The 27,455-nt window shown below is 40.9% G+C and overlaps 1 protein-coding gene across 1 annotated transcript in view; it reads left to right on the top strand.

The window, feature by feature from the left end:
* Positions 1 to 27,455, top strand: part of LOC142488111 (uncharacterized) — a 93,489-nt gene that overhangs the window by 51,131 nt on the left and 14,903 nt on the right. Inside the window, exons 4-5 of the mRNA XM_075588484.1 lie at positions 26,647 to 26,724; positions 27,090 to 27,455. The exon at positions 27,090 to 27,455 is cut by the window's right edge and continues 489 nt beyond it. Coding sequence (XP_075444599.1) covers positions 26,647 to 26,724; positions 27,090 to 27,455 — 444 coding nt within the window. The remainder of the gene's footprint in view (positions 1 to 26,646; positions 26,725 to 27,089) is intronic.

Raw genomic sequence — 27,455 nt, 5'->3', positions numbered from 1 at the left:
CCCCATGGTCCCTAAATCCTGGATAAATACACAACATTGCGCTTTAACTAGGGCGCATACATGCCCCTCCTTTTGAGGCTAAAATATAGTCTAGAGCTATTTTATTCTGCGGGGTCATTAATTTAAACTAAACCTATTCTTGGTTAAATGAGTAAATGTCTGTGGCTGTATGATTTAGGATATCCCTGTAAACCTGTCATACAGTAACCCAACTCCTACATTTGGGAATAAATTCCTTGAAACATATTCTTCCCATAGACTACTTTTTAGCACTTGTGTATTGGGTTCATTTCTTCTGTTTCTTACTCTACCTGTGAGCAATTAACATAACCGTGTGTTTGACTGATAAAGCATTCTCCCACCAGGATATCATTCTGCAGGGAGATTCTATTAACCTAGAAATCCAAACAAAATAAACAAAGTTAAACAAATAATACCTTATACTATTTTGTCATCCTTATGGGACGCCACTTACACAAACATAATGGAGCATACATTGTAACTGAAAAATAATAAAAACCTGTAAAAAATAAAAAGTTCAAAGTTCGTGTGTTGAGGCCTGGACATTTTTGCCTATAACCTTTCTCCCTTGATGATTAGTGGTCAGAGTATTGTGTCCATCAAAACACTTATTTGCAGGCGCTGTGTCTTTGCCTTTATTAGCTGTTTGTGCTTAGGCTGGCACTATTTTGACGTGCGTGATGTGTATCCCTGATAAGAAATTTTTACTGCAATGCTGGTGATGAGTAGTATTTAAATGGCCTTTTCATCTGGGATGAAGAGCGTGCTTGCGTAGAAAATGCTTGACCATTAACCCGTCTTGCGTAGGTGCACTTTCAGCTTTAACCTGTGCCTAGAAAGACTCACAAATATATATTAGTTGCATGCAATACTTATTAATAGTTTTATTACCAATAACATGGTCCTTAATTCGTTACTTTGAACTACTGATGGTCATAACTCATCCCATAAGTGTCTCATAGGGAGAGAATTTATACCTAGAAATAAATTCTTGTATTAATATGGTTACTACTATTATTAGCATCCGCAATATTAAACAGAGATATTCCCTATTAACGCTCCTCAAATTTTAAGTTAAGCAACCAATATGGACTTGACTTTGCTACAATCCAAGTTCCTAAAACTTGGTACCTCAGCCTTTGCCAAACCAATTGCTTCCATAATCAATTCTATCCTGTCTGCAGGCCATATCCCTAAGACCTGGTAAACTGCTAGAGTTGGCCCAATCTACAAAAATGGGGACAAAAATACTGTCTCAAACTACAAATCAATCTCTCTTCTCCCAATACACACTTACTCTCATTCATACCTAACTGCCATCTGCCATTTTTTCTGATGCAAATGGTGTCAACCTTTTAGTCATTTAATACTAACTAACCTTAAAACTCGCCCCACAAGTCAAGCATCCCAACAGCCTGCACTCATGGCTATTGTCCCACATCCACAGTCACTCCTGGCTTTCACTTCAAACACTCCACTGTAACTATTCTGCTAAAAAAAAAATGTGGAATGCCCTGTATATAATATATATACCCTGTTCACTTATGCAATTACACTTGCAATAATATATCCCCTGTCCTTTAACTCTATTTCCAGGACATACCCAAAAACAAATAAATGGTTACAAAATGATAAATTTGGCAGATATTATATATCCCTCAACATAGGGACGGCTTGCTACCTGCTTTGCTGTGTGACATCTGCAAAGGTATTATTATTTACCAGGGGCCTGTCAGCTCTTAGAGTTAACATTGTTATAATAAATTTAATAACCTATGTATGTGTCTCCCCTCTTTTGTTCATATATTATCTATATATGTGAACAAAAATACAAAAATACAAAAAAAATTATGAAAACAGGTTGCTTTGATATATAGCAATATTAAACTGGTAAATAGATTTGTATGTGTTGTGACTATAAAAATATTTACTGCTTGTGTTAAAAGAAAAAGCCTGCAGTAGGTCTTTTAACAACTGTGGCATTTATAATATAAGAAAAATCCTGAAATCCTGAACAAAAGATTTCCTTTTAAAATAGACAAATAATTTTGTACTCTTTACAAAGTGCGGAGCACACGGCCAGCATTCACTTTAAAAGACACTCTGACTTTAAAAAGAAAAAAATAATAATTTTCAAAGCGCCTTTTTTTTTTTCTTCTGGGAAAACAGCCAGAAATTTCACAGTACAGATAACGGGTTTCGCTGTCTAAGTCATATTAACTGCTGGATTAATCCTCACGCAGGGGATTCTAACGTTAGTTTAATGTTAAATATGAAGCTTTCCACGCTGTCCTAAAACTGCATTTTGTATGGTCTTTCAAAGATTAAATAACGGGAATATTTTAAATTACTTATAAACACCAAGTCTATGCCAACAAGAGCATGCAACATTCTTTCACTCATTGCCCTGAATGCCTTCTGAAAGAAATCTCATATTCCTGCAAACTTCCATCAATACAATTGCTATCCTGTTTTAACTATGCCCTCTTTTAAACTAAACAAAATATCTTCAAACATGCAACAGTTATACCATGACTAAATAAACAGCAAGCTTGACCCTACCTGTCTTGTATGGCTTCTACACTGCTTATTTAACGGAGACAATTCTCGCTAAAATAACTGACCTCCATGCTTCTAAAGACATATATCACCACACTCCCCTCACACCACTCAACCTCCCCGCAGCATCTGCCACCACGGACACCCTCCTTTTGAAGCGCTATGTACATTAATGGCGTTATATACATATATAATACAATATATTAATTCAAACAGTGCTTATGAGCTCTTACCAGCATTTTAAACAAAAACAAACCAGACATATCTTAATCCTGTAGAAATAAAATTGAAATGTGTTATCTTACTGCTTTACGGAAAAGAAGACAGTTCTACATTACCATTTTACTCATAAATAAACTGCTTAAGCACAGAGCTAGTTAATTTTAATGTGAATGCTTCACATTCTTTAAACTGTAAGGGAGAGGCTGTGCCCCTCCTTTTATTAAGATAGAAATACCACACACGAAAAGAAATGTGTCCGGTTTAAAAAGTATCCGCCTGGCCAGGACGAATAACACTTTTAAACTATAACCAGGGACTGAGCTGAATATACTCCCCTTCCGTTGTGAGGTATTTCTCCCTTATTCGGTGTACACCTTTTTTAAAACCTTTAAAAATTTAGATTTCATCATGAGCAACTAATATTCATATTTTTTGTACAGATGATAATCAGCATGACTTTCACAAAAGAAATCATTCAGGAAAAAAATAATCAGGGTTACAAACAAACTCTACATAAAGTAGCGGTGTTTTTTTTTTTTTTACAGAGACTTTCACTCTGAGCCCCACGGGCAAAGCAGCACTTCCCTGCTTCTGACTGATAGTGGCACATACTCTGCCAATGACCAAAACCACCACAATTAAAACAGACACCATTATTCTGAGCTATTATTCCTGATTGATTTCTGAGACCAGCATAAGATCTCCGTCTATTCTGCCCTCTGCCTTGTAAATACATTGCCTTATTTTCATGCCGAGAACAACCTTCTGCATATTCGACAAACGGGTAATGACTAGCTGTCTGAGCAACAAATTCCTCAGGAATCAGACCAGATTTACACTCGCATTTAAAAATTGTACATTCCTAGGCTTCCGTCCAGAGTCATTCTTACTCATGCAAGCACCCATTAGTGGCTTAAAGAAAAACAGCTTAATTATGACAAATAATTGCAATATTTATACTTACACAATATACAATGGTCGTTCAGCTAGATCAGAGATAACAGTCCAGTCGTGCACAGAATTTACTGGACTCTAACCAAAAATTCTGTTTAAAGGGCCTATCCCAATCTTCAGTCACAATTCATAAATTATCTGGACTCTAACCAGCATAATTTAGGTCTTTTTAAATTCCCAGAGGGGGTGAAGCATCATATATAAAAATTTACATATATACTCACCACCTCTGTGAATTTCCCACTTCTAGACACCAAAACTGAAGGAAGACCTAATTTCCTCGCCTATGCTTCAGAACTGAGAGGAGCCTTTCCTCTGCCAAGAAAACTGAAGCCTTGTGACTGGATACACAATCTGCACCATTTTGCAGCAGACTTCCCCGGAGAAGTTTTTCACGCCCTGCCACTGTTATCTCCGATTTTTGATGAACTTTTCAGGCCTGGGAGACGAAAAAAATGAAACGTAACGCACGCCAGGTTTCAAATCCTTTGTCTCAATTTATTACTCATAGGGTAATGGTTTTTATACAGAAAAAAAAAAGATATTAGTTAGAGGCGTAACATAGGCGTATCATAGGCGTGACATAGGCGTATACTAGGTGTGTCTTGGGCGTAGCTTTAATTAGAGGCGTGATTTAGGGGCAGGACATATTAGTGGCGTGACTTTTGAGACGTGTCCCTTTTCAATACAAGCAATGTTCTGAATACATAGCTTATTCATTGTCTGTTATCAAAAGAGACCTTGAGTCTTAGCAACTTTTATTACATTATTCTTGCTTCTTGCAGAGAACCATTCTATTATATTCTACTAAAACACCAGGAAATTGACCTTACAAAAGTATCTAGTGATATCCTGGCCAGGAAGAATGAAATGCAATTTAGCAGAGAAACTGAGTGCATGTTATGAATTATATTTCAGCAAAAAGGCTGACTACAGAATCTTAACTAGTTATGACCATACAAAATGGAAGCTTAACATGAGTGCAGACTCTGGCCTGACATACTGGTCCTAACAAGCATTTTCATGGAGCTCTGGCGAATCCGCCAGAGCTCCACGGATATGCTACAATAAAGTTTTCAAGTCACACTTTCCAGCCTTTGCATTGTTTCCTTGGCGGTGCACCGATCCTTTCTCCTGCATTAGCCATATGCAAAGGAAGATGTCAGATACATTTTGCAATGCACAAGAACCTACAATTAAATCTACAATTAAAATGCTACAGTAGCAGTTTAGAAATTCTGCTATATCCTGGCTAAAATAAGCAATACTTATTAGAAGAAGAAACAACATGGAGGATGGCAGTTGTTACCTGGTATCTGCCATCCCAATGAAAATAATTAATTAAGCCATAGTGGCCATGGGGACATACATTATGCATGCCTTCATGTTCACTAAGGTACAGTAGCCAAGAGGACAATAGAAATACCTTTACTACCCTACTACCCACCGTATGTCATAGCGGTACAACCGATATAGCAAATAGCCTGCACTCATGGTTACTGTCCCACACTCAGTCACTCCTACCACCAATTGTGACCAAGCTCTTCCATCAACATCACTTATTCCCTCACCTGCTGTCTCTGTAAGTTCCCCATCAAACCTCTTAGATAGTAAGCTCTTCGGGCAGGGATTTCCTTTCCTATTGTCTGATTTTGCTGCACTTATTGTATTATTATAATTCCCTGTACTGTATTCTTTGTAAAGTGCTGAGTACACTTTTGGCACTATATAAATAAAGACATACCATATATAAAAATGGTTAATCACCCTTTTAATCCCCTTGGTTGGCCTAACCTCCCTCAGTGGGAAAACTACCATGATAACCCACACTCCTACCTCCTCAACAAATTTTACCCCTTTCTACAGTACTGATCATAAGCCCTACTATCCAAAGGTGGCTAAAACGGCTAAGGGCCAACATTAAAAAATATACAATACAAGTTCAATGCACAATTACACATATTACATGTGTGTGTGTGTCTATATATATATATATATATATATATATATATATATATATATATATATATATATATATATATATATATATATGCAGATGGCACACACGTAAAGCAAAAATAGGTGCTTGTCCCATACAGGAAGTATGCATAAATAGACTCCTTACCAGGTAAATCCAGGATCCCAGGACCACAAAGCAAGGAAGAGACAGCACACTCATGAATATCAAAAAACGTGTATTAAGAAGAAAAAGCTGGCACAATCACCGACGTTTCGGTCCTAGACACAGGACCTTTCTCAAGGGAGTGCTCCCTTGAGAAAGGTGACTGGAAAGGGTTTAATACACAGGTCTTGGCTACATATATTTGCCTAGTCCAGTGTATTCACTCTGGTTTCCTCTCTCTGCATTTAAAGTGATCATTTTAAGTGAGAATATATAGCTAGACTATAGTTTGACTAGAGGTGACTGGGGACTTCATCTTCCTGCAACCTCTCTTACTCAAGGCAACAAACGGTGAGCTTATATGATCACACTTTGATCCCATGCTTGTTAACCTGCATATTTTAACCCCCCACCCCTTTACAACTCATTTCACTGCTGCCTCTCCCAAAACTGACTACACAAAATACCTCCCACACCCACTCAGCCCACTGAAACCCTGAATTGACTCCAGCATTGCAATGCAGCAAAACATTTGACAAGGAACAGGCACACCCCTGCTGTTTAGTCTGCACACACTCACTTTACTCACAACAGCTCCATGCAGCACTGCCTACCTCTGGCATACTGAACCTGCTATGTATCTTAACTTTTTTCTTTCTCCTGGCCTCATGGAGATGTTACTCCCTCTATACACTACATGCTCCTCAATCCTGGCCCACACCCAACATCACCATACACCCTGGACTACTCAAAAGCCTTGCACTATCTACTGAATGTTGGTGGAGAACTCTAAAAACCAGCACACCAACCACTGCTCACTCTAATGGCAAACACCACTGTAGACGGACGTTCACAGAGGTACACAATTGGAGTCGTTATAATGTGAAATTATAATAGGCTTTATTGTGCCTTTTCCTTTTCATCAGGAAAATTATCCAAACACAGGGGGGAACAAAGCTTCCATTCACTTGGGAGTATTTCTAGTGAACTCCTATGCAATTAATTCACATCTCCGTTAGTTAAGCAATTCTCCCAACCCCAAACACATAGCATGCAATAAGCAGATATAAGCAGTCTTTTAAGAATGAAAGTCTTATCTGTTCCTTGTGGTTTGGAGGGAAAATCTTCACTGTCCCTGCTTCAGCTCCCTTGTCTCCAGGGTTGGTCAGCATACAGGTTTAGAAGTTTTCCCTGTGTCTTTTAAGCAGCTCTGCTGTTTCTTCTGGCAGGGCTCAAGACTGTTGTGAGAGTCAAAGACGATCTCTGCTCTCTCTCCCAAGTTCAGCTCTCAGTCACAGCTAAGGAGTTCTCACTTCCTGTTTCAAAAGACAGGCTTTCTAAGCCATCTAATCAGGCAGGTGGTGTTTTGTTAATTGACTACCAGCAGTTAACCACCACACTGCTGGATTAGAGGCACATTACCTGAACAGGGATAAGTCACCTGTTACATACCTCCCCTGTTGGTGAGAAGCTCGGGCTTACCACGGCCAAAGCCAATCCTTCCACTCTCATTCGAGATCTTTCTGTGACTTGAATGAGAGTGGATGGAGGAAGAGAACCCTCTGTCCCGCTGGGATTGGAGCCCTTTCTCCAGTTTATTTTTGTCTCCTCCTGAAGGTGCTTGAGATCAGCACTCCTCAGTCGCTCGAGGAGGACTTTTTCCACGTAAAGTCTTTTTATCTCGTGCGCGGTCATGAGATTTCTGTTGCGTCGGGCACTCCTCTTTTTGTAGACAAAGTGTATGGCAACAGTTGTAGGGCCGTTAGGACTAGCCCTTAGAGTTTTTTGCTCTTTAAGCGGTCTTTCTGCAGTTTCTCCACACCACGGAGTCGCCAGTTCAGCTTCTTTGGGACCGAGTTGCACCTCCACCTCCTTTTCCAGAGAACGTCCTATTTTTTTAGCTTCCTCAGCTAAGGAATCTTCTGGTTTTGATTCTGCACTCCTACCTCTGTTTGTTGCCTGTTGGGCAGCTGTTGGTTTGGCTAGTGCTTTCTTAGGTGGCTCAAACTTCGTAATTTTGTTTTGAAGTTGCATGGAGTCCCCAACTCTCACTGTACCCTTGTCCTCACGGGCATTAGTTACTGTGGGATACTGGTGCTTTCTCTGAGTCTGTATCAGAGTCGCCTTCATATTCTGGAGCTCTGTAATTTTTGTTGCCTTGTGGCGCACTATGAACTTCTTTGCTTGGGCCACAGTTACTTGTTTCAGTTTCTGGACCTTCTTGTGCTCCCTTTTGTGCCGCGTCACCTGGGTTCTAAACTTGGCTTTTAGCGTTGCTTTGGTGATGCTCAGGGTAGCCTTCAGTTTCTCATGCTGCTTTGCGGGGACATACTGGGTCATCAGACGTTCCTGCAGCACTTGAATTTCTTTAGCAGCCTGCAGCTTTTCTTCCTGCAGCGTTTGCTGCTTCTCCTCAACATACTGGATGTGTGTACGCAGACCTTGCAGTTGGTTCTGCAGTCGGTGCTCTGCTTCAAACTTTTCCTTGACTTCTTCTGTCAACTGAAAATTTTCTTCTTTCAGTTTTAAGTTTTCACTTTTTAATCTTGAATTTTCTCTTTTTTCAGTCTCTGTATTCTTCAGGGCTTCTTTGCAGTCCTCCTTCCATTTACGCACATCTGCTTTGAGAATGACACTCTCCTTGCGTGAGACTTCCTTCTCTAGGTTGAGGGTCTGAAGCTCCTTCTGAGAGACTTTGAGATCTGTATCAAGATTACCAATAGTTTCTTTAGCAATGTCCAGCTCCTCAGTGAGACTGTGTAGTTCCTTTCTGGAAACTTCCAGGTATGTGCGGCAGCTGTTGGTCTCATGATGTGAGACATCAAGTGCTCTGCGGAGTGTCTGAACCTCTTTCTGAGATACGTCCACTTCTATCCGGACACTGTTGACCTCCTGTTGTGATGCATTCAGCTCTATACGAAGAGTGTGAAACTCTTGCTGGAAGACTGTCATCTGCTTCAATGCCTCCTCATACTTCCGCTTTAGCGTAGCCACCATTTTATCAGATTGGCTCTGCTTTTCATCCATGGCGGAAATAGTAGCCTTTGCAGTATCTAGCTCAGTCTTGAGATCGTCCAATTCTGTCCTGGCCGCAGAGTAAATTGCGAGCACAGTCTTCTGTAGCTCAGCATTATTTTTTCTCTCTCTTCCTAATTCTTCACAGAGCAGATCACTGTCATGCCTGGCAATTTTCAGGGCGTCTTCAGGGCTGGTCAAGGGATCGTCACTCAGTGGTTCCGGCTCTGCTTCCTTGGGATGACTAGTTGAGGGTTCCTCACTGTTGGCACCGGACAGACACTTCTTTGGGGTACACGACTTCTGCCTTGGGCCCTCTGGATTTTCGGTTAACTGTGGGACGAATTCTGAATTTTCTCTAGGCTGCAGGGCAACTCGGTCCCCCTTTTCCTCCACAGGATCTGCGGACGTGTCTGTTCCTTCCACGGTAAGTGAAGAACTGCTTTTCTTTTTCTTTTTCCGCCTTTTTGATTTGGATGACACCGTCTCTTCAGGGATATTGGGGTCGCCATCTTCATTTGAAATTTTAGCAGCTTCATTATATACGCCAGACTTTTCTTGCAGTTGCTTTAGCTGACAGAAATATTGGGTGATCTGCTGCTCCCGCTCTGTCTCCTGTTGATCATATTCGTCATCAAAGGGAGCGGTCTTTTCTGTTTGTGCCGAGTTCAGGCACCCCCACCATTCTTGGGGTGTTTTGTGGGTGTGACTCGGTTCGGGTTCCCCGTAAGAGATGTCTTTCTCTTTATTGGACTGGAAGGGCCACTCTTCTGTGGGGTAGGGTTCATTACAGGAACGCTGCATCTTGTCTTCCATTTTTAGGCTATCAGGTGTAATTTTCTTCCTGACCTCAGGACGCGCTATTGCAGGTGTTGCCACTGTATTTGCTAGAACCCCCAATTGTGGTAGTCCTACAGATGGGCATATTTTGCTTGTAGAGGTCGTAGCTCTCACAGGCATCTCTGTAGACTTTTCTTTCTTGGATAAATTTTTTTTTATTTTTTTTCAATATCAGCAGTGCTGTGCATGCATTTTCTTTTATCAGGTATACAAGTTGTGCAGTGGCTAGGTAAAAAAAAAAGTCTATTTGCTATACACCATTTACTTGCTGGGTGCAATCCCTCCGCTTCAGCAATAGAATTTGGTTTTCTGCCTGAGTTCAGTAATTTTCAGTCTCATCTTTGGGTATTCTGTTTTGCTCCCAAGATAATAGGCATACTTTTTTACTTGCAGAAAAAAACCATTCTTTGCAGTGGACTATTTCTTTCATTCCCGGCAGGGTGACTCAACACTCAGCAATTGGCTTTGAAAAACCTTTTTCCTTTATAGGGCAATTTTACACTCAGCATTTGTTTACTAAAAATTCCCCTGCTTCAGCACAGTCTTGTATCAATTTTCACACTTTTCTGCATATACTCCATTCACAGCTGGTAGTCCTTTGCGGTGTGGCAACCTTTATCTGCAAAATCAGTACCACTCGTGGGTCACCATCTGTATTCGCCAAAACTGGAACAACCTACTAGAGACTCTCACATCCACCACCAGTTTAAGTTCTTTCAAATCTAAGGCTGTCTCACATTTTAATCTGGTCTGTAACTATTTCATACGCCCATAATATATATTTTCTTTAACTGTGCATGCAATGTCTTGTATATAATGTATACCCTGTTCATTTATGTAACTGTATTTGTAACCATGTATTATTTGTTTTAACTCTGTGCCCAGGACATACTTGAAAACAAGAGGTAACTCTCAATGTATTACTTCCTGGTAAAATATTTTATACATAAATAAAATAAATACTGTATATTGCTACGGCAATAAAGGAAGCCAAAGTTGCCCAGTTCTGAATCCTGGACAAGCCGAACATTTTTTGCTAACTGACATTAACTTGACCTAAAATAACATAGCATTAATTCCCACATTACCTTTAATGGCTGTTGTGGATATGCATTGAGTTGATCCACACCCCTTTTGCATATCATTAGATCTAATGTCAACGGCAGGCTGTCAGCATCAAGAAAGAGAAACAAAATGTTGAACGTGTGATTTGAACGTATCTGGAAACCTAATCCAGGGAACAAGAACATCAAGAATCTGATTCAAACAAAGAAAAAGTATGTCTGGAACCAAATCTAAACAATAGAAAAAGTAAATCTAGTGGGTTATTCTCTAAAGCCAAAGTTAATGCCCAGCATGTCTTTCTTCTTTTCAAGTTAAGTGATCCTCTGAACCACAATGGTTGCCTCCTATGCTGAATCTCATTACTGCTGACATTCATGAAAGTGACTGCAATACATTTCCAATGATTTTCTTTATGCTCTATATAAGTGGAGAGAAAGAAAAGTCATGCACAATGTGATATAATAAACAATTGAAGATAGTGAGGGTAAAATAACACAATTAGTAAATAATGAATAAGACTATACCACCTATAAAAACAAATAATAAATCAAAACTTTCACTATGTGGTAATGTATAGTTTTTAAAACAAAAAAATGAATAAATGTGACCCATCACAACAAATAAAATATAAGAGTCTCTGCAATGAGTTTAGGTATGAATGACAGTTTTGTTTAACCCCCAGGGATAATTAGCACCTTCTTCCGTCATGTCTACGTCCTGAATGCTGTCAAGCCCAGGGACAATCCATCCTCCGGGGTGGTGTGTTCCATATTTGGAGGTTCAGGCCTTACAGTACTTGCCATACCAGCCTCAATTTGCTTGTTGGCAAGTACAGTACATATCGTGCAAAGTAACCAACGTCACTAGCGAATCAGCTACAAGTGTAACACTATTATCCCACTCTTTTGAAAAATGTTCATCTTCCTTTCTAAGACCTCTTGGAATTCTCTTACAATTAATATATTTTTCTCAAGTTGTCTTACTCCACCAGAATGTACTCTCCATGTGCTTTTATATTTACCAAGGAGTCTTCAGAGTACAACTCATTATATTGTTCTGAAAATAGTGTGTTTAAATGATGTATCCTATTATTCATATAGTGAGAAATATTCCAAGTCATTAAATAGCCTAAATATATATATGTAGGCATGCCTGTCTGGCTACCAGTCTGCCCTCCCTGACATGTCAGCCCTAGTAAGAGCAGGCAGTGTCAGGTCAATTATTGGTTATCCCCACTCAGGCAATACCCTTGAGTGACAGGGGAGGAGGTGGGATTAGGTCTGTGTTCTACCCAATCCTGGATTCAGACCTGGTATCTTCCTCCTACTTTACTTAAGGGAGTTGCATCCTAAATGGTTTAGTTGTCTCTGCCGTGAGAGAGAAAAGGTATCACCGAGGCTGCTGTGCACTAAGGGGGAGAGTGAGTGATTACCTTTTCCCCTGGTCCTGCAAGAGAGCCGGTGAAGAGCAGGGACTGCTGTGGGGGTCCTCGACCCATAGTGAAGGTCCAGGGACCATCTGAAGTTTGGGGACCCAAACAGAGGGACTGTATTGAGCAGGAGCCATTGGTGAATGTGTGAGCACAAGAATAAAGCTGGTTTCAGTTATATATATATATATCTCCCTCCTGGTGTGTAATCTTTCTGGGGGTGGGGTGGAGAGGAAACCGTTCTACTGTGGGAGATTACCTCCATACATCTGGAGCCTACAGCAGATGGAGGCACTGTGTACCATGGAGTAAATGTTGGGTATATACCCCAGAAGCCTGTTCTGCAATCCCCACAACCACCGGCGGACAACTCAGCATTGTGTGAGACAACAGGTAGCATGCACCATACACCTGGAAACAGGGGGATCTCCCATCGGGTGGGAGAAACACTGTTACATTTGGAGGCACTGCTGAGATCAGCGACAGGACATGCTTTCAGCCATGCAAGGCTGGAAGTTATCAGGTATGCTTCTAGAGTGAGTGCTGGAGAAAGGGGGAGGCTAGGTGTAGTCCAGGGGACTCCGGCATAAAATAACCGGGGCCCACCTTCCCTGCCACGGAACTGCAGCCTGGGCTGACCTACAGGGCGAGCTGTGCTGAGACATAGAGGCTATTGCTGTTCGGAGTCACCCTGCGGTCTGACACATAGGGCGTCTGGAGAGGGGTTCCCGTTGCCGCGGGCCAGGATCCCCTGAAGGAGTCCCTCCCCTGAAGGAGGACTATGCGGTCAGGATCAGATGGGGTGGCGTAAGTTACTGATGGGGTGGTGCCTTAGGAGGAGTACCTGGTCCGCAGGTGCCTATACTTCTCTGCTTGAAGAACCACAACAGTATCACTAGCCATTGTCACACAGTAAACCAGAGTGCTCATAATGAACAGAGGTAGGAAAGGATCCCAAAATTCGCTGCTCAGCTATATTTGACCACTTAATGCAATAATGTCTTGAAAGGTCCTAATAATCAGCTTGGGGAGCAACTTTGATCTAGCCTCATGAGTTTTGTTAATCCAATATGCCTTTGTTAACCTCCTTAGTGTGGGGACATGTGGTGTATAACATCCAACATAAGGGTGAAATATATGTATACAAGACCCTGTGTGGACACCACAATATTGTATAGTCACCCTGGAGAAATGACACATGTAAATACAAGATGAACCCTCAATCCTTTGTATGAAGGAGAGAGGTACTCACGGTTCTGAGGCAGTAGTTCCGTCGACGTGCATCACGCTTGTTGTGAGAGACAGCAGGAGAATTTCCAAAGGAGAGAAGAGCAGAGCACAGCAAAAAACTTGGGGGCTAAAGGTTAATTGAAGGTTAAAAATGCTTTATTCCATTGTAGACATCATGATGTGGTGGCAGGTAATATCTCTAACGCGTTTTTCGGTCAGTAGCCTTTTTGGTCTAATTTTTTAATGCCGATTGATTTTCGGTTTTATTTAATGATGTCTTGTGTTGGGTATTGCTTTTAATGGTTGTGTTGACGATATTTTATCATAATTAATTTCTTTGTTGGTTACTGTTACAACTAATTCATTGTTGTTTTATTAATTAATTGGTTTAATTGGTTACTGGTACAATTAATTCATTGTTGTTTTATTAATTAATTGGTTTCATTGTTACTGGTACAATTAATTCATTATTGTTTTATTAATTAATTGGTTTCGTTGGTTACTGGTATAATTAATTCATTGTTGTTTTATTAATTAAGAAAAAAAGCTGTGTGGTGCTCTTTAAACATAGACCCCAAAAATTCATTGAGTCTTAAATGCCATAAATTGTGTCCTCGAAGTATCCCGTAATATAAGGGTGACCACCTATAAGTGAATACACCTATTCCACTAGATATCAATAAACTGGTAGAGTACCACCTCTTGAATGGTGAGTACCCACACCTGCTTGTGTCCAGCCAAATATATTGAATAGGAAAATTGTGGTGCAAAACTGAGTAATATGACTCACTTGTTTGTAGGTTGGTCCTCCAGGGATTTGATCTTCGTAGGTGTGTGCTACCGGTACTCCACATCAGTCAACAGGTTTCACGAAGGAGAGTTGGAGCACTACTACAAAAGGATATTGCTAGAGAGTGGGTCCCAAAAATAAGGTTTATTGGATCAGAGCATGGTACAAGGAAAAAACGAGCCCTCAGGCCCCCACCAACATGTTTCGAGCTTCCGCTCTTTCTTGAGCAATATCCTTTTGTAGTAGTGCTCCAACTCTCCTTCGTGAAACTTGTTTTATTAATTAATTGCTTTGATTCGATTATGCTTTAATTAATTAATTGTTGAGCTGGTTAGTGCTTTAATTAATTGCATTAGCTGGCTAGTGTTTTTATTTATTGAATGGTTGTAGTTTTTAATGTTTTATTATTGTGTATTTTGTGCATTATTGTATTTTGATTAGGGTGCCCATTGAGTGCTATAGTGGGTTATCATGCCCATATTATTATACTGTATGGGTATGATGTACCACTATACTACTCAATGGGTAAAGGGTGGGTATAGTGGGTCTGGGATGGGTGCTTAGGCCTCCCGGGTGGGTTGTGAGGCAGGGTGGGTTATCCCCTTAATTACTGTAGCGGTTATTACCGCTAAGTTGATTAAGGGGTCAGGAGACAATAGATTGTATTTATTACTGTATGTATGCTTTCTGGCAACGAAGGACAGGGACCTGCATAATCCTGATGAGGACGCCCTTCATATTGGCTGTGGTAAGTAGAACTGTACTTATTTACTTTATTTATGCTGGATAATGTTGTCATTAATAATGGGCAAATAATCTATTATCCATATCTGGATAATAATTATTTTGCACATTACTCTGCTGTATGTGTGTGTGGTGGTGGTGGTGGTGGTGGGGGGGGGGGGCGGTGGTATTTATTTAAATGTAGGCCATGTTTCATTTTTTACACACAGGTTTGGTACCGCAGGGTTGCGGGGACCCATGGAGACAACCTGAGTACCCCCAGATGCCCACTGGTATCACCCGAGGACCCCCGGATGCCCACAGGTACCACCTTTGGACCAACGGGGGACACCTGCGGGGAAGAACCGGTTGCCCCACAGCTGTGTGGGCCCTGCAGACCTGCAGGGACCACCTGAGGGCCCCAGACCCCTGTGGGATTCGATGGAGGGCCCCCAAACTCCCGTGGGCACACCTGGGGTGCATTGTGGGGCCTGCATACACCCGTCATGCCCACTGGGGACCCCTGTCGGTCTGGAGTATTAATCCTGTATGTTAAAAAATAAATCATGGTTTTACAGTATGGGGGGGAACGGGGGAGTTGGTGGTGTATTGGTGTTTACAAAATATTTTTTGATATATATTTTCTTCCTAGTGTAGATGATCAGGGGGTCTCCTGAGCAGAACCGCATTGGTTTGAGGTCCAGGGACCCCCTACGTCCCGAGATACAGGCCCCGTTATGGGGTGCCGGAATCTACTATGCAAGGAAATGTCCCAATCACGTGACGCGGGAATCCAATGCATAGGAGATACCGGCATCTAATTGTCTAAGTGCTTCGTGTTTATAAGTGGCAGAGGATTGTACTACAACCGCACCTCCCTTATCGGCATTTTATAACGATTGTTTTATCTGCTTTGAGGTTGTATAATTCAATTATTTCCTCCTCTGTCAAATTGCCATAAAGGAATGGATGGCAAACACAACCCTCCGCCAATAATTTCAAATCTCGTTCCACCAATCTCTCAAAGGTGGTGATGTACGGTCCCTTTGATACTGCTGCGGCCGAGTTTATTCGAGCATTTGCCCATTCTCGGCCGCAGCAGTAGCCTGGCGCGTGCCGGAGGGTGACGGGCGCGCGCCGAAGCAGCGGAAGAGCGCCCTCCGATTGGGGCGCTCTCCCTCCCGATGCCGGGTCCGCCGGGTCCCCCGGAACCCCCTGCCGCCGTCCCCCACATCGCGGGACACCAGGGCTCCCTCGGGGAGCCCTGGACGCGCGTGCAGGGGGCCCACGCTCCCGATGACGCGTGACCGCGCGTCAGTGACGCGCGGCACGCCGAGGGGCGGCCACTAGCAAGCCGGGAAATCTCCCGGCTTGCGGATCTGGCCGCAGTGCAATAAACTGTGTCGCCAGTGTACATTGAGGATTAAAGTAGACTTTAATTTCAAATCTCGTTCCACCAATCTCTCAAAGGTGGTGATGTACGGTCCCTTTGATACATTGAGGATGAAAGTAGACTTTTTCCTTAAATTAGTATGTTTAAGAAAAACAAAAAAAGTAGACTTGAATCATCAATTGAATCAAGATCATCATTCTGTTCACTGCTGTGCTCAGCATCTACCCTATTTTTTGCCTATTTCCCTTCTGGACTGAAGCACGCCATTGCCGGGACCCAGACAGACCACACAATCGTGCGTTTTTAATTACTCCGACTGCAACTAGACTTTCCTCCGATAGCCAGTGTGTTCATATATATGCCGACGCTCCAGCTATACGGACCGACATGATAAGATCTGGACAACTTCTACAGTGCAAGATCTGTGGTTACGGGGCTTATCCTGAGGTTGCTCAGTTTCAATTTCCCACATGTCGGCTTGTTCCCATGCTGCTTAATAGGTGAGCTGCAATTTACACATACACACGTAATTGGGCATCATGGATGGATTATAGTCACCAATATTGCTATATTGCTGATGGTTCTGGACTCCTACTTTATACAGCTATTCAATTTGTTATTGGAAGCACCATTCAGGGAATTCATTTCCCGTTTCACTTGCTATAATCCATCTGGACCAGTTCAGTCACCCTATGTTATATTCTGTAGAATACTTTATGTTTAATAGTGTGGCATTAAACTTTTAAAAAAAGACAAGAGATCCTTCTCTTCAATGTAACCAACATTCTGCTACATAGTCCAATTATTCTTAGAGAACCAACCATTCAACAAATAAAAAAGTACAGTACTTAAATTTTCCCTGCAGAAAAATGGACAGAAACATTCTATTTTGATGATCTCTCATCTTCTTTTAATGTGGCTTTTTCACCTTTCAAACGCTTAACAGAATATTTGCTAAGGAATTGTAATGGGGAATTCATTTGTGGAACACTCTCTACTACTACATGCATTTGTTTTATTACAATCTGTCTGAGACACATTAGAAAATATATATAGCTTATGTAAGGTACAGTAGTCTTGTCCTTAGATTTTAGAATTCATTGGTAAAGGCTGATATATTGAAGGGAAAACTACTAGAAGTTCACATTGTGTTCTTTTCGATGTCCTAATTTATTATCTCTAATAACAAAGACATTTACCTGCTCTTTCTATAGTTTATAATCACTCAACATGGTAGAGATGATCGTAAAGAAGTTTTCACTTAAATTATTTGGCAATTCTACCAACCAATAATCTATGTTGATGTGAGTTTTACTTAGTACTACTTTCAGACCTAAATCAGTTTTGATCAAAAATGGAACTGTTGGTGAGATAGACTCTGGAAAAAGTATTTTTACAGTTAAAACTTAATGATACTTCTTGTTTTAGTTCATTACATTTACAGTGCATTTAAAGCATAAAATATTAGTTTTACCATGCACATCTTTACTTTAATTTTAATAACTCCTTGTAGGTCTTAAAAAACTAATGGCCAACAAGATCCTAAAAATATGTCATTTTAATGATCACATTTTCACATCAACTTAAATTTTTATTTAATTACATATATTAACTAAATATAAGAAATCAGAGAATTGGAAAGACAGAAATATGCAAGACTAACTCGTATGATTACTGCAGGACAATGCAAATTCTATTAACAATATTACATCATTATAAATATTAGATGCAAACACACAGATACCCAACAAGCTCTCAGAAGCCCCTCCCCCCCCAAATTACAACAATATATATTTGTATATCAGTGTCAAAAGGAGTGCTACTGGGCGTGACTAATTGTATAAAACAAGAAACAAAGTCCAGAGCAACATCGAATGTGACAAAAATACACAGTGAAATACCTATATGTCTCTTGAAAAAAGGGTAATTTAGTTAACCCTTAGGCCAAAGCGTATAAGACTGTGAACCACTTTCCAGACATGACCATAATATCGCAGGTCCTAACACTAACAAATTAAAATCCTTATTAACTCTATAATTATAGGAAGGGTGGTCCTGCATTGAACCTGCCGAAACCAGCTGCATGAAAGGAAAACCTGCTTACTTGGACATTGGGGAGGGGCACGCTTTAAACCCTGGGTGGGAGGAGCTACAGTACTAACCTCCAAAACAGCTGAGACCAGCTGGACAAAGTAAACAAACACACAGATACCAAGCAAACTCTCAGAAACCCCCCAAATTACCACTATATATATATATATATATATATATATGTACAGCATGTATATAAGTGTTAAAAGGAGTTCTACACGGCATGGCTAATTGTATAAAACAAGAAACAAAGACGTCCAGAGCAACATCCAATGTGACAAAAATACACAGTGAATATATATATATATATATATATATATATATATATATATATATATATATATATATTAGTGTATATAAATATTAGATGCAGTAAGATTGAGCAAATGCCAATTTTACCCAAATCTAATGTTTATTCTGTGAATTTAAAGAGGACTTATTCATTAAAATGTGAATTTTTGCAACATAATTTTTAATGATATTCTGGCTTATTGTTCAAACTGTACATTGCATTAATGTTATATGTTGGTTGTATACAAACTTTAATAAAAATACATTAAACAAAGTAAATTTTGCCATGCAAAATTGCTGAAATAAGGAATGCATTTTGGCAATAAAAATTAGAATACTTAAGATAGTTGTGTATTTTTGCATATATAATACATATTTCGGCATGTAGCATCAATATATTTACATAAAATATATACATGTTCCTTGAAGTGTTTTTGTGGCATATGAAGAAAATTCTCATCGCCCTGGGGGAGGTACTGTATGATCTCTGGGCGCTGATTTTCATGCAAAATGTAACACGACAGTTGCATTGGAAGATTTATTCATTTGCCTACACACTTTACATACTACATGGATTTGCCACAGGCAAAATCAAATTGCAACCTGAAATGTGTGGTTTTTGTTTTTTTGTGTGGTTTAAAGATATGAGAACTGTTTATTGCATAAGGCGAGATGTGTTTTCATGTGAAAATCCTGTCTAAAATATAATTACCATCATATTAAGTACATTTTACTGGTGAGTTAAGCACCCTTGACAAAAATCTGGAAGTACACACAGAAAATACCTTTGGCATGCAATGATAATCTGAACATAAATGATGTTCTGGTGCTCTATGCTATATGAAGGAGGTACAGGTGTGCCGACGAGTATTCTAAAATGTGTTTTCCAAGGCAAGTTTTAGAATACCCGTTGGCGCACCTGTAGTGATTAAACTTGGAGAGATGTTTGTCGGAGACCCTGGAATAGCATAGAGACCATGGATATATAGATAGATAGATAGAGAGAGAGAGAGAGAGAGAGAGAGAGAGAGAGAGAGAGATAGTTTGTGTATAAATGGTGGACAGAATGGCCACTCAGTGGGTTGAATGCCTCAGCAGAGGAGTACAGATGTACCCAGATATATTGTCACATAGTCTTTGCAGGTGACACATTCCCCCCATTTAATGGTTGCTCATGTTTTGGCACGCGAATATCATGGAGTGACATGGAATGACGGTTACATTTTAGGGGGTCATGCACTAAGCGGCGAAAAGTCACTTTTCCCCGTTTTGCGCCAAAAATGCCTACAACAATTCAGTAAGCCCCGAGAACTTGGCGAAAAGCAAAAAAAGTGCCATGTTTTTTGGTGAAGTTTTTTTTCGGCAGAGGCGCAGCGATAAGGCACTTTTCGCCGCTACTCACCAGGTTTCCAAACCCGCTCAATTCTAGTAGCCCCGAGCAGCGTTTCGCTGCTACTCGCCGCTCTAGAATGGAGATTTTCACGCAAATCCGTTACGGCAACTCAAGTTGACAAGTTAGTGGTGGAGAAGCATCAGCAAGGGCGACACTTAGAAAAAATCAGGCCTTTTTCCTGCCTGTGATTGATGCCGGGGATCTCCGGAGCTGATACCCATTAATACAGCATCGGACCCCCCCGGCATGCATCCGAGGCAGGAAAAATGCATTTACAGCCCACTTCATTATCTTAGCGGCTAACCGCTAAGGCAATGAAGGGGTTAAACACCCATGCCAGGTTTATTGTGGGTAGCGGGGGTGGGTGAAGGGGGTATTTGGCCCTTGGTGGCTGTTTAGGGCTTGCGGGGGGGTTGCGGGTAGACTTAACCCCTTCATTACCTTAGCGGTTAATACTGCTACAGTCATGAAGGGGTTAAGCACTCCCGCTACCCACCCACAAGCCCTAAACATCCACTGTTAGGGCTAATACCCATTTTGCCCACCCATGCTACCCACAATAAAAAAAATACACACACAATAGCCCCACAATAAAAACAATACACACTAGAGCACCACAATAAATAAATAAATATGCACAGCAATGATACTACAGGCCGGCGGTGGCCCTCGGGTATTCCCCGCAGGTGTCCCCGTGGGCCTGCAGTGCCAATTCTGTGCCCCCCCAAAATAATTAAAAAACACATAATTATTTTTAAATAACCCCCCCCCCTAACACATACAGTATAGTAATGGGCAAAATTACTATTATCCACATATGGATAATAGTGCATTTGCCCGTTTCAAATACATAAAGCACAATAAATACAATAAATACATATTGCACTCACCCTTGTTCGGCTGCCACGATGAAGACCATCCTCATCTTCATCCCCGTCCATGCCCCCCTCCGATGCTACAAAACATAAACAAGAATAACAAAAGCCAATGTAATGTCCCCTAACCCCTTAATCACCTTAGCGGTTATTTACCGCTATAGTCATTAAGGGGTTAACCCACCCTCACCCACCACTCGGGAGGCCTATACACCCTCCCACACTACCCACCCCATGAGGCCTAACTACCCTCAACCACTATCCACCGGGAGGCCTACCCACCCTGGCAAGGGGACAATACCCCCTTCCCCCACCCCCGCTACCCACAATAAACAGGACTATATTTAATTAAAAATACATAACCCACCCCCTGTGTCCCCCCCCCCATAAATACATGGTTTATTGTTTTACATACAGCGTTAATACCCCAGGCCCACGGGAGTCCCGGTGTTCCTGGCGGGTGTCCGCAGGCCCCACAGTGGCCCAGCAAAGGGTTTCACACAGGTTCTGGCGCCTACGGGTGGTCCCCGGCAGGTGCCGTGGTCCCCCAGGTGGTCTCCATGGGTCACCGTGGGCACAAAATGGGGTCTCCACGGGTAGGCCCGCGGGTGTCTGGGGGGCCCCGGGTCAGCCCCACAGGTGTCTGAGGGTCCTCAGGTGGTTCCCACGGGGGACTGGGGGCCCCTCAGATGGTCCCTACGGGTCCGCGGGGCCCCCACAGATGTGGGGCCCCCGGTTCTTCCCCGCAGGTGTCCCACGTGGACCCGGCAGCCTTGTACCCATGAGGTCCCCGCAGACCTATGGAACCAACCCTGTATGTAAAAAAAATAAACCTATCCTATACATTTAAATATATGCCACCCCCCCCACCAAACACATACAGTAATGTGCAAAATAACTATTATACAGATATGGATAATAGCTTTTTGTCCATTATTAAACACATTAACTAGGATAATAAAATAAATACAGTTCTACTTACCTCATCAATATGAAGCCTCTTCGCAAGCACGAGCCCTCTGTCCTCCGTTGCCAAAAAAATACACAGCAAATACATTCTGATCTCAGTTAACCCCTTAATCACCTTATCAGTTAATAGCCACAAAGGTAATTAAGGGGTTAAGCCACACTGCCCCGATACCCATCCTTCACCCATTCATTTGTACAGTGGCTTCATCATCCCTATATATATAAAAAAAAATACACAGCAAATACATTCTGATCTCAGTTAACCCCTTAATCACCTTATCAGTTAATAGCCGCAAAGGTAATTAAGGGGTTAAGCCACACTGCCCCGATACCCATCCTTCACCCATTCATTTGTACAGTGGCTTCATCATCCCTATATATATATATATGGATGGGTATCGGGGCAGTGTGGCTTAACCCCTTAATTACCTTTGCGGCTATTAACTGATAAGGTGATTAAGGGGTTAACTGAGATCAGAATGTATTTGCTGTGTATTTTTTTGGCAACGGAGGACAGAGGGCTCGTGCTTGCGAAGAGGCTTCATATTGATATATATATATATATATATATTATATATATATATTATAATATATACATATATAAAAAAACATGCACCAAAAAAAATAGCAACTATCAAAATCAATACATCACATTCCATATCAAACGCGAAATATTATATAGGCACATTAAAACAATAGAACATATCAAAAGAAAACAATTCTCATCTCACCATCAATATCTAACAAATGCCAATCAAAACATTGAATTGTACAGTGTATAAATGATGCAAGTAATCTGTGCATCATGTACACTGTCAATCAATGTTAAAAAAATAATTAAACTATTGTAAACCAGATACAATTCCATCAAACAGAAATAAATTACCATCAATGAATCAAATCCCAAATCTATTACAATCCAATCCAAATCAATTACACACTTAACTATTCAAATCGTTAAACCAAACCATTAATTCAAAAAGTAACCATCAGTCAAAAAAGAACTACCACAAATAATCCACTATTAAAAAGCAAGCCTCACCCTGAAATAAAATAATGCAAACAGCACCAAAAATTACATCTATCTAAATAAAAATTACATTACAAACACATGTAACCATAGCTGAAAATATATTTAAAATACATATAAACAAGCCTTTCCAAAACAATTATTTCTTACCCTGTATGTATATCGATCTAGACATACATACATACATACATACATACATACATACATACATACATACATACTGTACAGTGGCAAGAAATTATAAAAAAAAATTCTATCACATAAAAAAATATACAAAACCTGTAAAAGTGAAAACAATAACATTTCTTTGGTTTGCTTACCATTAGATGACCCACTCACCGACTCCAGGCAATCCCCTTACTCTTGAACCAATCCACAACCATAAAAAAAAAACCATAACAATCATGTGTCTATGGGCCTCATGCAGTAAGCGTCGATTATGTGAAATCGGCAATCTTACCGATTAGTCATGTTATTGGCGTTTTTTCCTCTCCGTATGCAGTAAGTGCCGAATACATTCAAAATCAACCCGAAAACAAATCCGCCCACTCTCACGATGATTAGCCGATCACACACAGGTGTATCGGCGTGCGTGGCGCGGTGCTGATAGGTTGCCCAATCACAAATCTTGCTGAATCAGGCGAAACAAGCATGTATTGGATTGCGCGCCATATTTAAAGGCAACGTGTACTGCTAATCATTCTCTGTGTTGTTGGGAGTGAGAGAGAGAGAGACGCACAGAGCTGGCTGATTGAACATTTGCATATTGACGGAGAGACTTGTTGTGTATTGGGTGAGCTTTGTCCATTGTTGTTTTGTTTACATCTTTGTCTTGTTTTATATGTGGAAGTGTTTCGTGTGATTGGCTGTACATTTATTGTCTGTTTTTTGTGAGTGCTGGAAGTATGCCCGCAAAGCGTGGGAAGAGTGATGCTGGTGGGAGTGGGAGTGCTACTCGTGGGAGTACGCGTCGGAGTGAACGTACTGTTCAGGGGAGTGATGTTGCTGAGAGTGAGAGTGGTGTTGCAGGGAGTGGGAGTGCTGGTGCTGCGAGTGGTGTTGCTGGGAGTGGGAGTGCTGTTGCTGGGAGTGGGAGTGCTGTTGCTGGGAGTGGGAGTGCTGTTGCTGGGAGTGGGAGTGCTGTTGCTGGGAGTGGGAGTGCTGGTGCTGGGAGTGGGAGTGCTGTTGCTGGGAGTGGGAGTGCTGGTGCTGGGAGTGCTGGTGCTAGGAGTGTGAGTGCTGGTGCTAGGAGTGTGAGTGCTGGTGCTAGGAGTGTGAGTGCTGGTGCTAGGAGTGTGAGTGCTGGTGCTAGGAGTGGGAGTGCTGGTGCTGGGAGTGCTGCTGGTGGCGCAGTTGCTGATGGGGTGGATGGTGGTGGCGTGCTTGCTGGTGGGCAGCTTTTGGAGGCTCTTCCATTGGAAGAAGGAGAGTCCAGTCAGCACCAGCCAAGCTCTGACCCTAAACCTGCTCGGAAGAAACGTGTGGAGAAGCCACGTAATCCTCGCTTCAATGACCAGGAAAATACAGCTCTTGTCACTGGCATTCTGGAGCACTATGACAGTATATATGGACATTTACTAGGTAAGTGTACATTTACATTTATTATTCAAATACATGTGATCCTAGGTCATCTGAGTTTTGTTCATATGCAAATATGGCTTCACAATATCTTTCTATGTTAATTAGTCTGGAAACACAGCTTTTTAGCATGCCTTACAAGGACAACTAAACACAGGCGGTCAATTTGCCATAACTGCATACAATTTGAATGCAACCTTGCTTACATGTATAGGTTTAGTAGTGAATGCTCATGTGCTTCACATATTACACATAAAACAGCATGTTTGCTATCTCTTGGAACAGCTAGCAGTGTAGGAAACTGGTGCTTATATTATTATTCATTTACCTCATATATTTGATATGTTTTTCAAGGGCGGACAAGTTCAGCAAGCAGAAAAGAAATGTGGGACACAATAGTCATTGGTGTCAATGCGTGTGGGAATCATGTGAGGGACAAGCGGAATTGTCACAAGAGATTTGATGATATTAGGTCCAAATTGAAAAAGAAAATACAACACCAACACGTGCATGCTACTGGCACTGGAGGTGGGCCCACACCACAACGTCTCATATTAAGTCCATTGGAGGAGCTGCTTCGGGCAAAATTACTTCCCGTCGTCGTGGAAGGCTTACCTGGTGACCGTGATATAGGAATTTACCCCTCACAATTTCCACCAGGTGAGAAATATTACTGTACTAGGCGTGTCGTTGCTTACAGTTATTTTGCATAGTTACACTGCTTTTTATACTGTCTTCACAATATAAGCATACCTGCATCTATATATGTATATGTCTGATTCTGTATATATATATATATATCTAAATAGACATATATGTTGTAGTCCTACTAAAAGCAGTAACTAATATAGCACGTGCCATTGCGTGCTCATTTACATGTGAATTCCCAAAATGCATTGCTGCAGTGGAAGCAATTGATGGTGGCCGAAGATGGGGAACAACAGGGTAGTACACATGTGTAACACATGTTAATCAGAAATTATTACTAGCTACAGGTACAGAACAGAAATATGTAGAATATTATTGTGTATTTATTTATTTTACTCCGACAAACATGACATTACTGCCTATTTTAAGCATGCATCAAATATATTGCATGCAACGGCCTACAAACATCACTTGCACTAACACATCTATAGTTGTTTATGAAAAGGTCCATTTTTGCTTTAAGTCATATACAGACAGCATAATGAGGCACACGTATCATATTTTATGTCATTGTTTTCATAACTTCAAAACTGCACACGACTATTTAGCTCATCTACCATTGTGTTAAAGCAGCTGCAATTAATATCTCATCACAGCATACACTTCAACAGAGGGGGTGGGGTTCAGCACACACACTAATTACAGCCTCATTTTAGGGGCAACTTAGTTCACACCATTTTCACCTGTTTCAAGTAATTGAAAGGTGTGGCTCATTAGGCTTTTTGGGGAAGGGAAAACCGTTCTTACAACCTCACTAGCACAACTGAAGTTAATCACACTCATTTGAAAGCTTCACTTTAGCTACTAAATGCCCCAACAACTCATTACTTATCAAACCGTACGTCACACATTAGTTCACTCATATCTATAGTTGAACTACTATCAACGACACATTATCACACACTGCATGTCTTGTCTTGTTTAGTCACAGCCACATTCATGTGTGCCACATCTTATATTAATGTACCACACATATCCTCTACCAAAAACAACACTTTTTGCAATATGACCACCTTCATGATAACCATTGTGAATGGTCATCTCATGATAGTTATGTACATTATGATACTGATATCACTACACAACATATGATTTTTATGTACAAATTTAATGTATTTTTCCTCACGCATTACTGCAGAACCATAGTATGTTGTATGTTAGGGAACTCAAAAGTTCTAAGTACACAGGCATGTACATTGTTATTACAACTATTTATGTTCACTTTCACACACACATTTTGGGTTAAGGAAATGATGCTGTTAGATACTCATAAATACAGAACATACAATAACTGTTTGTTCAATATTTACACATGTAAATGTAAAACTTATGTTATTGTTATATATAGTTGCCCCTGAAGGACATGTGTCACCTGAGACTGAACAAGTGTCTTCACCTGGGTCAGTCAGCTCAACACACCTAGAAGGTGAGTGTATCAGTTGGTGGCCATATAATATGTGCTCTTCTATATGTTATGTTGTCATGTTCATTATTTGTTTTGCACATCTTCTTTAAATAGGATTACTTAGTGTCAGTGAAAATGAAGTGTAAGGCAACTTGTATTGTGTTAGTGATGTTAACTATCATGTAGGAGTTTTGAGTTTACAGCAAGTTTTCATTCACTCATATTTCATACTGAGTCCAAACATTATTCTTAAGTCAAGGTAGTTTTTAATGTGAGGTTATAAAACGTATGGAAACATGTTAGTTGTTACTTATGACACACTACAATTACATAGTAACACAGCAGAGATTAACATGACATTTAATAATTTGTACATTTATTTGTAGAACATGATGAAGAGGATTATGATGATGATGATGATGACGCCACCGCCATACACACACAAATAGAAGCAAGTGACCATGAAGACGTTCCAATTGAAACTGTTTTACCGGCAAATCGTCCAGCAAATATGACATACGATGCAATTGTAGCTTCTGAGGGAAAAATTGTGGAAGCAGAAAATCGTCGCCATTCTGACTTCATGACAGTGCTGGAAAGGATGATTGCACTGCAGGAAGAAACAGTTTCACAATTGGCACATCTCCACAGAGTCTTCATTGAAGTGCCGAAACAGTTGCAAAAAATCAACACCTCATTCGAAGCATTAGTTGTTCAGCAAACACAAGCTAATTACTGGAGAATGACTAATG

This window comes from Ascaphus truei, chromosome 2, assembly GCF_040206685.1.
Source record: "Ascaphus truei isolate aAscTru1 chromosome 2, aAscTru1.hap1, whole genome shotgun sequence".
NCBI classification, from domain to species: Eukaryota; Metazoa; Chordata; class Amphibia; order Anura; family Ascaphidae; genus Ascaphus; species Ascaphus truei.
Note: the sequence above shows the minus strand (reverse complement) of the source record. Positions and strands in the feature narration are given on the sequence as shown.